Source organism: Parambassis ranga, chromosome 3 (genome assembly GCF_900634625.1).
Source record: "Parambassis ranga chromosome 3, fParRan2.1, whole genome shotgun sequence".
NCBI classification, from domain to species: domain Eukaryota; kingdom Metazoa; phylum Chordata; class Actinopteri; family Ambassidae; genus Parambassis; species Parambassis ranga.
Window position 1 is genome coordinate 6,112,441 of NC_041024.1, and position 11,106 is coordinate 6,123,546.

The 11,106-nt window shown below is 41.0% G+C and overlaps 1 protein-coding gene across 5 annotated transcripts; it reads left to right on the forward strand.

Moving 5' to 3' along the window:
* The first annotated feature begins 235 nt into the window (after positions 1-235).
* On the forward strand, positions 236-8,312 carry LOC114433091 (kinesin-like protein KIF23). 5 transcript variants are annotated; one of them, XM_028401400.1, is made up of 24 exons: positions 236-309; positions 1,031-1,097; positions 1,406-1,534; positions 1,699-1,804; positions 1,955-2,091; positions 2,188-2,300; positions 2,422-2,592; positions 2,746-2,787; positions 3,214-3,326; positions 3,408-3,529; positions 3,618-3,720; positions 3,835-3,914; positions 4,006-4,125; positions 4,265-4,424; positions 4,582-4,743; positions 4,866-5,032; positions 5,121-5,294; positions 5,391-5,594; positions 5,824-6,144; positions 6,905-7,138; positions 7,321-7,409; positions 7,504-7,564; positions 7,716-7,750; positions 7,826-8,312. In XM_028401400.1, exons 1-24 carry the CDS (start codon positions 296-298, stop codon positions 7,839-7,841), a joined length of 2,940 nt encoding a protein of 979 aa, XP_028257201.1. In that variant the 5' UTR covers positions 236-295; the 3' UTR covers positions 7,842-8,312. The 5 variants fall into 5 exon arrangements, with proteins under 5 accessions (XP_028257201.1, XP_028257204.1, XP_028257202.1 ...); XM_028401403.1 differs by lacking the exon at positions 5,824-6,144; XM_028401401.1 differs by lacking the exon at positions 2,746-2,787.
* The last annotated feature ends 2,794 nt before the right edge of the window (positions 8,313-11,106 follow it).

Here is an 11,106-nt window from a genome sequence, read left to right on the forward strand (position 1 = left end):
ACCGACCACAACACATTTTCTCCCTATTTTCATAACGAGCAACTCGCATCCCTAACAGCCTCTTTTGCTGCAAAATATAAACATGTCATTAGACACCGCAGCCTCCGTAACTCCACAAACAAAAGCCTTTCTGGAGCTTTAAGGCGCCGTGCGCGCTCCCGCGACGGAACGTGATGTCTGCTCTCTGATTGGCTGAAATGTTTTCCTGGCGGAATGACGTTTCACAAGAGGGAACATTTCAAATTGAGAAGAAACGCTCCAGTGACTAGCGGAGAGGGGGTTAGCAATACAAACAATGCAGAGACCCGGGTCAGTATTACGGTCTTTTACTTTTTACACTCGATACATAGTTATGTTTTAACCGCACGGTGTGTTTAACGTATTCTGGTGACGTACATTTGATATGTTAGGTTTGTGTGTGCGTAGATGTTAGAACTTGAGATGTGATTATCTGAAAGGTTAGCTAGGTGACGTTAGCTTGTCGCCGTGTAGACTACTAACACCAGGCTGACTTTTTGGCACCTGGTCAACGGTGTCGCAGGAGTTTAGCATCGACTAATTAACTAATACAGATTGCTCAAATGTGTTTACTAAAACAGAACGCAACTTCGCTCTGCTTGATGTAACAAATGTAATATTAATTTCTGATAATTGTTAATCTTTGGTAGCAAATAACACCTGAGCTAACGTGGCTACTAAGTTAGCATAACCGACTGTAAGATTTGATTCATACATCGGATTTCCCCATAGTTTTGACAGAGTTAAACATTTGCCAACCCCATATTCATGTATGTTTTAGGTGCATATGTCCACACACCTTGTGTTACATGGTTTGGCCTTTTTTACCCGAAAATGTCCTGTTTCCTGTTTCCACCTGAGGACACACAAAATCACTAAGAAACATTTTTCTGACCTTTTAGCATAAGTCAGTGGATGCCTGCTTTTTTTGCCATGTAACAGAATGCATAAGCTAAACTATTGACTTTTTCAACATATTTATTCATTTTTATTGCTTTTTTTGTACTTAAAGCAAAGGAAAGACTCCTCGGAGGCCTCTGCCAAAGAAGGCTACCAACACAGACAAAGATCCTGTAGGAGTAAGTAAATATTATTTACTCCTCGATCACAAAATAACAGTATTATGGAGTAAAGCTTGTTTCACTGTTACATTTCATGCATGTGCTACACAAGGCTTATTCTGGCATTTGGTCTCATCTTGGCTCCTCACTGTCATATGTGGGAACTTACTGTCATTTAAACCCATTGTGCATCTTGATGACCGATTTATTTGCTACATCATTCACAGTGTATTCAATAATGTAGATGATTACCGTTACTTGTGGCCTTGTAGTTGCATCACTAATTTTTATGTTTTTTACTTTTTATTATTATCAATGTAATGTAGGTCTACTGCCGTATACGCCCCCTTGGAGCAGAAGATGAGGAGTGTTGCATTGAAGTGATCAGCAGCTCCACTATTCAGCTGCATGCTCCCGATGGCCTTAAAGCAAACCGCAATGGGGAATACAAGGAGGTAAGTGTGTTGTCGATGATATAAAGCCTATTGTCTGACATTAATTTTTATTTTTCTATGCGATATCAGTTAACATTCTTGGACTAGTGATGACCAAAATACATTTCAATAATAATTGTCTTATTTGTATTTGCCCTGTTTCTTGTTTTTTGTTTATTCTTAAGACACAATACTCCTTCAAAAAAGTATTTGGTATTAATACCACTCAAATGGAGCTCTTTGAGGATGTTGCTAAGCCATTGGTGGAGGACCTCATTCACTGTAAAAATGGTAAGTGAGTTAAAGATGTTTGAGGCATTAACTATATGATAAGTCCCCAGAATTAATTATTCATCATCAATAAACCTGACTGCATTTACATGTGTTGATGGTCTGAGAAAACATCTACATATATGCCTGATTGTAAAATGTGGTCCACAGGTCTCCTGTTTACGTATGGTGTTACTGGAAGTGGTAAGACCTTCACCATGACCGGCTCACCTGGGGAAGGTGGACTCCTCCCCCGTTCACTTGACATGCTCTTCAACAGCATAGGTCCCTTTCAGGCCAAAAGATTTGTAAGCCTCTTGGTTATTTTGCAGGGTCACAGTGTTGGGAAGGGGTGGAATATTTATTTGAAATGTCTCATATCTTCTTCTCTTGCACATCTTCAGGTGTTTAAACCAGATGACAAAAATGGGTTGGAGATCCAGAGTCAAGTTGACGCTCTCCTGGAGAGACAGAAGCGAGACAGTCAGCAGTCGGTTCCTAAAACACCTTCCGCCAGGTATTTATTTCACTCTCTATAATATCTATTATTTACCTGAACTGAATTCAGGGTGCTTATGGTTCACTGTATTATATCACATTTGTTGTTGTCCTGGTTAATATTTTTTAATATTTTTTAGGCAGAGGGCTGATCCAGAGTTTGCAGATATGATCAGCTCAGATCAGGCGTGTAAATGTGAGGGTGTTGATGAAGATTGCTGTTACACTGTTTTTGTGTCCTACGTCGAGATCTACAACAACTACATCTATGATCTCCTTGAAGATGCTCCATTTGACCCAATCAGACCAAAGTAAGTACACATCAATATATGCTCTCCGAAGTGGTGCCTGTTGATGTCACTCAGTGACACCTACACAGTAACATACTACAAATGTTGTGGTAGTAATTCCTGTAGTTGCTCAATAAGTAAATTGTTCCATGTTGCACTTACTGTTTTTGTTAGGTGGCTCGGTGGAGGCACGCCTGTGCGGACGAATGAGTTTGTGTATGTGACCAGTAAAATAGCTTTACAGAGTGCTGCATAGTCATAATGTGGCTGTAGCTGAATCAGTGCAATCTGTCGGTCATTGGTGCATTTCCATCCCATTAATCCAGAACCCTGTAAATAGTGTAGGTGTAGCTTACTAGCTTTGTGTCCTGTTGGTGGCTCTTGTCTATAAAGATTGGCTCTCTGTTAGTGTTGGTGTTTTTATGCCTGAATGTCCCTGTGAATGGCTCAAATGGCTTATGTGCAAACCCTGTGTGCATGTGGCTGTACCCCTGAATGTATGTCCCTCTTCCTAGACTTTATCTTAACACTGATAATAACATTGATTAATTGGCATTTAGCTTTTGATGCTTGGCTAACTAAAGCTACATGTCACTGCTTTACTTTATTGCTGTATTGATTGTTTTAATGAACTTGTCATAGGCCTCCTCAATCCAAGATTCTTCGTGAAGATCAGAACCATAACATGTATGTTGCTGGCTGCACAGAAGTTGAAGTAAAATCTACAGAGGAGGCCTTTGAAGTCTTTTGGAAAGGTGAGTGGTAATACCTATTTTAAAGGAAACATCTAGATATTTTCACTAAAATGATGGTGTTAACGAGCTGTTCTGCCTTAGGACAAAAGAAAAGAAGGATAGCCAATACAGAGCTCAACCGTGAATCCAGTCGCTCACACAGCGTGTTCACAGTCAAGCTGGCACAGGCTCCACTTGATGCTGATGGGGATCACATACTACAGGTGCAGCTCCAAAGTTGCTTGTTGAAATACGTTTTTTTTAAATATATATTTTGTATGTATAAACTGGTGATACTGACTTGAATTGCAGGACAAAAACCAGGTGAATGTGAGTCAGCTGTGTTTAGTTGACCTGGCAGGCAGCGAGCGCACCAGCAGAACCAGAGCGGAGGGAAACCGTCTCCGTGAAGCAGGTCGGTGGAGCCTCACTCTAAGATTAACCTTTTTCCCTGAAGGTTGCTACAATGTGTGTGTAGTGACAACATTTGTTCAGACACCAAGCATCTCTAATGATGTGCCATTTACAGGAAATATTAACCAGTCCCTGATGACTCTGCGTACATGTATAGAAGTCCTGCGTGAAAACCAGATGTGTGGAACCAATAGAGTTAGTTTTTTCTTCTTCATCTCATCATTATTGCATAAACAATTTCATTTTCTGTCAGTGCAGTTTCACAGAGCGCTTCTTTTCATCATAGATGGTGCCATACAGGGACTCTAAAATTACACATCTTTTCAAAAACTACTTTGATGGAGAAGGCAAAGTTCGGATGATCGTGTGTGTCAACCCAAAAGCTGATGATTATGAAGAAACTATGGTAAGGCACTGCACTGCTGACCGCTTCGCAATCAAACCAGATAAATATTTAATATGATGAAAATATATATACATATATTTTACCTGAGGTGTTTTAGAGAATCTTTTACTAACATTGTCAAATGTATATGCTGCTGCAGCTGGTGATGCGATTTGCAGAAATGACTCAGGAGGTGGAAGTGGCTCGGCCCGTTGACCGGCCAATCTATGGCCTTGCCCCAGGGCGCAGACACAGAAACCAGGCATTCAAGGAAGAGTTGTCACGTCGTCTGGAAGAACGAGGAGGTCCCAGTAATGCCGGTATGTCAACCTTCAGTCTGTTGTGCTAGCTCACGATGACTGATGTATTCATTCTGTATTCATACACATCTAATAACATAAATATAGCTGGTTTGTGTACAAGACGTTTCAAACTTCACAGAACCTTTAACCAAAACTTGACCTATTCATACTCTAGATGATCCAGTCCTGCTGAATCAGCTCATGGAAAGCCTCCCAACCCTGCCACCCTGTGAGCTGGTGGATCCAGCTGATGATCAGACGCTGCCCAGACTCATTGAGGTCCTGGAAAGGAGGCAACGAATCCGCCAGATGATGACGCAGGAGTTCACCAAAACTGGTATAAGACATTTTCTTACAGCCCAAACAGTATCCTGTGTAGATGCCTACATAATTCCTGAGCAGTGATAAATCAGTAATATTTCTAGTTTTACTTGATACTACTGTCTTTTCTTCCTACAGCCAATACACTGAGGTCCGTGCTTCAGCAGTTTGACAGTCAGCTTAGTGCAAAGGAAACCTTCCTTCACGATCAAAGAAGCAAACTTGGTGAGAAAGACAAACTCATCGCCAACCAGAGAACAGAGATAGAACGATTAGAGAAGAAGTCCAAAACTCTGGAGTATAAGGTACAAATTCATGTGTTTATTTCACGTTTTCTTGGTTGTTTCTTAAGTGATTTTTTGCTTTACTCACACCGTTGGTTCTTTTCATTAGGTCGATATCCTGCAGAGGACAACAGACATGTATGAGCAGGACAAGCGGTCACTGAGGCAGGAGCTGGAGACCCGGGAGCAGAGGCTGCAGAGAGAACTGTCGGAGAGGAGGCGCATGGAGCAGCGCATGCAGGGCATGGTGACAGACACAAAGCTCAAGTGGGAGAAGGAGTGTGTAAGTACAGATGCGGGCTATGCCCCTGCAGCCACCATTGTACAGGGTTAATTGGTGAGGGTGTTCTTTCACTGCTTTTGTGCTGGTGTGTTTTAGGAGAGGCGAGTGAACGCCAAGCAGCTGGAGATGCAGAACAAGTTATGGGTGAAGGATGAAAAGCTGAAGCAGCTCAAAGCTATTGTGACAGAGAGCAGCAGTGGCGTCTGTCCCACTGACCGTCCAGAGAAGCCTGAGAGGCCCTCCAGGGAGAGAGATCGCAATGTTGCCCAGAAGAGGTCTGCCTCGCCATCGCCACTTCCTGTGAGTTATCTGTTCTGTAATACGGCCCACATTAATCTGTTATCTTTACATAATGTGGAAATTTTGCATGCAACTAATGAATATTGTGATAGTCCTAAACATGACTTCTGATCTAACTGGACACGTGCTTTCTTTCCTTCCTTCTTTTCTTTCCGTGTACACATGTGTTCATTTGGAGCACCCCCTAACATCCTCACTACCTCAATACCCATTCCCCTCATCACTCCAGGACTACAACCAAACTCCTTCCCACCAAAATCGAGCCAGAGTTAGGGCAGTTCAGGATGCTTACCCCCCCTCCACACCCTCCTCTTCCTCCTCCTCCTCCTCCCCAACCTATCCTTCAGTGGCCTCCTGCATCTCTGAGTGGGAGCATAAGTTCCCTGTAGACCCAAGCAGCCAGACTAGATACCCTTCAACTCCCCAGTCAAGGAGCCAGACTCCAGCCGTCAACAGCGTGGGCCGCAGGAGAGGCCAGCGCTGGGCCCCGGGCACTGAAGCCTCTGCTATGACTCTTGTCTATGGGCTAGACCTAGAGGCAGGCACAAGGGTTAGTGTGTTAGAACATAGATGTCCCAAATATGTTTAGCTGTTCTCTGCAAGTCTAGAGCTGTAGCATCGTGCCGTGATGTAGAACTGCTTTAGTAGATGTTTGCTTAAGTAGAAACACTGCATCAGTTTTTCATAACCTGAGTATGAGGCAGATCCATCTGTTGTGCTTGAGCTGCATCCTTAGGAGTATGGTAGTGATATGTTTGTAGTTCTGTGTATTGTCCACTGTGCTTGAAAATTGCTTTTTCCTTTATCGGACATTTATAACATTATTTTAAATGAAAACCTAAATTATAACACTAACGTAAACACACGCACACACCTGTCTATAAACAATACTAACATATTAATATCCTCACATCTTAAGAGACTAGAGCTGTCATTTTATTATGATAATCAGGTAATTATAGCCACACAATGAATGACAGGACTTGATTACTGTCTAATATGTAGTTCTGTGTTTGTGCTTTGCATGCAAGTTCACTCAATGCGTTGCATGGTTTTAGTCACTAAAACTGTGTATTACTGACAAATCAACTTGTTTTGGATGCAATTTGAATTACAGGGGGTGGGTGATCCTCAGAAAAGTGGCAAATGTATGTCTAAACAAAAAGACTTCCAGTAATACACGTGTTTTTGCTGCAAACTAACACCCATCGTAGTCGCCAAACTTCACTACTAACCCCAACGACCAACTTCCAAATGGTGTCACATGCGAATAACTTCCTGGTTTGTCTTTCTCACACTGGGATCACCAGACGGCACCTCCAGTTCGTCCAATGCACAGGCGCTCACAGTCTGCGGGTGGGGAGAAATGGGTAGACCACAAACCACCCTCTAATTTGGACCTAGACACTGTCATGCAGCCAATCATACCCAATGCAATCAAGGTGTCGACCCCTAACGAGAAAGCTCTGTCTAAATGCCACAAATATGTGCTTAGACACCAAGAGCTTGCCTCTGACGGGGAGATCGAGACCAAACTGATCAAGGTAAAAATTCACTTTAATTTCACAGTTGTGATTTTTTTTTTTAATGTATATCTTGCATGAGTTTGACTTATGTTCAGTTGGATTTCCCACCGGGGATAGCTTTGGATATTTCCACACTGTTGTGATGAGCTTTTTCTTCCTGTTCTCCTTTGGTCATTGGTTCTTTTCTTCTGCTTCCTCAGGGCAATGTTTTCAAGACCAGAGGCGGCGGACAAGCTGTTCAATTTACCGACATTGAGACACTAAAGCAACAGTGTCCCACTGCGTCAGGGTATTTTTTTTATCTGTCTTTTATCTGATAAGAAATGTTTTACTGTTTTGTTGTTGAAATTGATCAAATATGTGCACATGCCGCTTTATTTCAGTCGCAAGAGGCGCTCAGGGTCTGCAGAAGGACCAGTTCACATTGAGGACGTGGAAAACAGGGTAAGAAAGAAAAAAAAAAAAGTTTCTGTTCATCTATACTTTGTGTTCTTCGATAATTATAATCTGCACTTTACATTCAGATTCCACAGCTAATTATTTTTTATAGGATTTTTGTATGACTAGATAAACTTGAATCTTTTCCTTCCTTTAGGCTCCAGTAGCAAGCACAAGTTCCAGTTATCAAAAGTAAGTGCATTCATGTACAATTAGCACAGACCAATGTTAAAACATCTTCATTAATATTTTTTATTTTCTTTCCAGACGCAGGAAGCCATAAGATGCTGTACATATGAAAGAACATTTTTCTTCACCTGAATGAAGGGAAACTATGCAGCTTTTTGAAAGTCACAGTTTTTGTATTATATCTTATCTTACTGCAAATTATTAGGGTGCAATGTATAACTTAATCATGAACGTAGAATATTTGTAGTGTGTAGAATGTTTCACATGTAAGTTTTCCTTTTTAAATGCTGGAACCGTTACTGCTTAAAGACATGGACGTATAAACAGCCCGATGTGACATCATATAATTATTTTTGACTGTCTTGTACCCAAAGAGTATAATATTTGCGCTTTAGAACCTTTTTTTATAATATTCCTTTTTTTTCCTTGCAGGGTTTATATATTGGAACATATTTCTGATTGCAAAAACACAGTTTTAGAATCATGATGTGTAGAACTGCTACTGTTAAATCTCGGCTGTTGTGTAGGTTTTCTGTAAGTAATCAACATAAAGCTTTTTCCAATATATTGCAAAAACTTCTCTTTGGTGCCAATTATTCCATTCATACACAAAGACCTGTGATGTTCCTTCCTTTTAAGGAGTGTCAAATTTTAGTGAACTTTTTGTTGTAGTGAACTTCATGTTGTCAATTATTTACAATTAGGTTTAGATACCTGTTTTTTGTTCAGTGGTATTGGATGGTTTAAAAGTGTTTCATTGCAGTTGTTGTGTTGATCTCGACAGGTAGTGGAGTCTGTGCCTCACCGTTAGGCTCAGCTCTGTTTGCCCTGCTGACAGGTCAACACTGTTTGTTTGATTATCACTCTGACCTGTCAGCAGTTGAGAAATCTCAAACCCAACCTGGCAAAAGTGTACAACAGAAAGTCTGTCCTCAGTGTTGCTAACATCTGGTGCACTGGCTCTCTGTTAGCAGTTTTGGCTGCATACAATTCCACACAAATGCTTTAAGGATCTGCAGTGTCATCCTTAAAGGTTCAAACTGCTAAGAACAAAAGCAAATTTACATACGTGTCTCTAAACAGAATGTTAGAGAAAGCTAAGTATGTGCAGTTTACAGGCTGAACAGCAGGTGGCGCCAAATGTCTTTAGGAGGGTCACAGCATCTATAATTGAAGCTCAGTGCAGAATATCTGCTTCACATTTCGCCTCATAATCCGCTTTGCTCTCTAGAAGTTACTTTGCAGACCTGAACCGATCCATTGAATTTGACGGTCATCCACTTACGGACGTTTTAATGCTGCCCACTCAATCACCGCCACTGACTTTAGACAGCTTGTGCTTCCCATGATGCCCTGCTCTCCTCAGTGGTATCATTTCACAGTGAACGCCTGGACAACCAGGATGATGAGGTCACTGATTTGATGAACTGCTTTCCTGCCTGGATGATGAGCCGTCATTAAGATTGAAACTGCTGCATTTTCTCTTTACAGCAAATTAAGCTGAAAAGAGTGCGTGGTAATGGGCGATGTGCACTTGGCAAATTGAGTATGGAGGGCAATGTGCTTACTGAAACTGGATGATCAAATGTGGTGACAGTTTTTTTTTCTATTTAGAGCCCACTGAAGATTAAGTTCCTCTCACACACGGACTGCTTACACACATGCACTGGCACTTGGCATTTTAAAATGTAAATGTTAAAAAATAATGTTTTGTGGTGTTTTCTGTTAAAAATCAGATTTAAAGGATTTGTAAATTCCTTTGTTGTAGGTGTAAAATGGTGTGTACTCTGCATTTAGGCTAATAAAGCTGTGTTTAATAATCCCTTTCCTCAGTGTGTGTTAGTAGGGGGTTTATTTATGACAGATCTGAAGCCTTGTTTCTCAACAGAAATGACCATTGGTTGGTACTGTAGCTGTCTCTGCATGCCTGCAGGAAGTCAATCCTGTGTTGTTGCCCAACCAGCTTGAAAACCAGTTGGAAATGGTGAGACTGTGTGAAACGACTATCAGCCAATCTCACCCCTTCTCCAGGCTCGCCTCTGAAAATATTGACGTTTCTGTCCCTGCCTGTGTAATTAGCCAGGCTTTAAGCAGTGTTGGAGCAAACAGCACATGACAGCACTGCTTTGGTAAATGGCTTCTTTAACTCAAACACTTGCTAATGGCTGCTTAAACACAGCTCCTCTTATCCGTTGTGGACTTTTGTGTTTGCTTTTCTACGTTGTATTCGATGGGTCACCTTTGTGTGTGTGTGTGTGTGTGCGCCGCTGTGTGAAAGTGACAGATTACAAAGTGCTGCACTTTTGATGTGTGAGGCTTTTACTTTCAGGATAATTTTCTTTTCAGTGTGGAACAAACACAATGTAGACACACAGATGCTCGGTGGGTTTTGTTAGCCTGTACACACACACACGAGCAAACACAAAGGTGGAAAAACAAGCAAGTTGTTTGGTGCCATGATGAAAGACAAAATCACAGTTGGTTCATGTGATTATATGATGCCTTTGGAAACATTAGACTTTAATAAGTATCTGCATGTTGGAATCATCTGGAAGTTAGACTTTCACATCATGTTATGCTGTAAATTCTAAATTTGTTACCATACATGAAAATAGCAAATTCGAGATCAGCTGTGAATCTATATAGATTACTTAGTATTTGTTTCATACTGTTATGAGTTTGTATCAATACTGTGGAGTGTTTTTAGGTGCACATTATATTCCGAGTTATCTCTCTGATTTTAGATCATATTCAGGATATGATGTTTATATGATATGCAGGTAGTCAGTCATGCCACCATGTTCAGAGCCCTGGGAACAGTTTTTGAATCCAGGATCATTTTTTTTTTATGTTTGAGTATTGATAATTATTTAATATTAATTAATATCCTGCTATGTTTTTGTTTTCTGTTGAATCGCCCTTTAAATTTGAAACACTTGTAATGTAAATATATGTAAACAAGACTTTCGTTTACATTAGTCAATACATTTACTGCACGTGGAGGCGCCATAGTCACAGTAACCATGGTGACGCCAAGATGGGGCTCCCCCCCTACCCCTAGTGTGACCCGAATGGTTCAGTCCATTCGCGCACCTGTTTAATTAGCGTTTAGATCGGCGTTAACGCACTGATTTGTGAAAATGTCAAAATTTACTGTTTAAACTTAAAGCAAATGAACGCGTCAGTCAGTTTTAGTAGCGTACAGGCCGCATTTAAAACGCAGTTAGGAAAATATAAAGTAGCCGTGTACCTATGAGTGGGAAGAAAACAAGAGGACAGACCGATACCTGCAGTGGGTAAGTTTATATGAAAAAAACAAAATTAAATATATTTACGTACATTTCAGCATGTTATGTGTA

Excerpts from the sequence above, each read along its gene's own strand:
- LOC114433091 (XM_028401400.1), top strand. Across the intron at positions 1,535-1,698 it reads GCAATGGGGAATACAAGGAG|ACACAATACTCCTTCAAAAA; the intron begins GTAAGTGTGTTG and ends TTTATTCTTAAG. Across the intron at positions 3,327-3,407 it reads CTTTGAAGTCTTTTGGAAAG|GACAAAAGAAAAGAAGGATA; the intron begins GTGAGTGGTAAT and ends GTTCTGCCTTAG.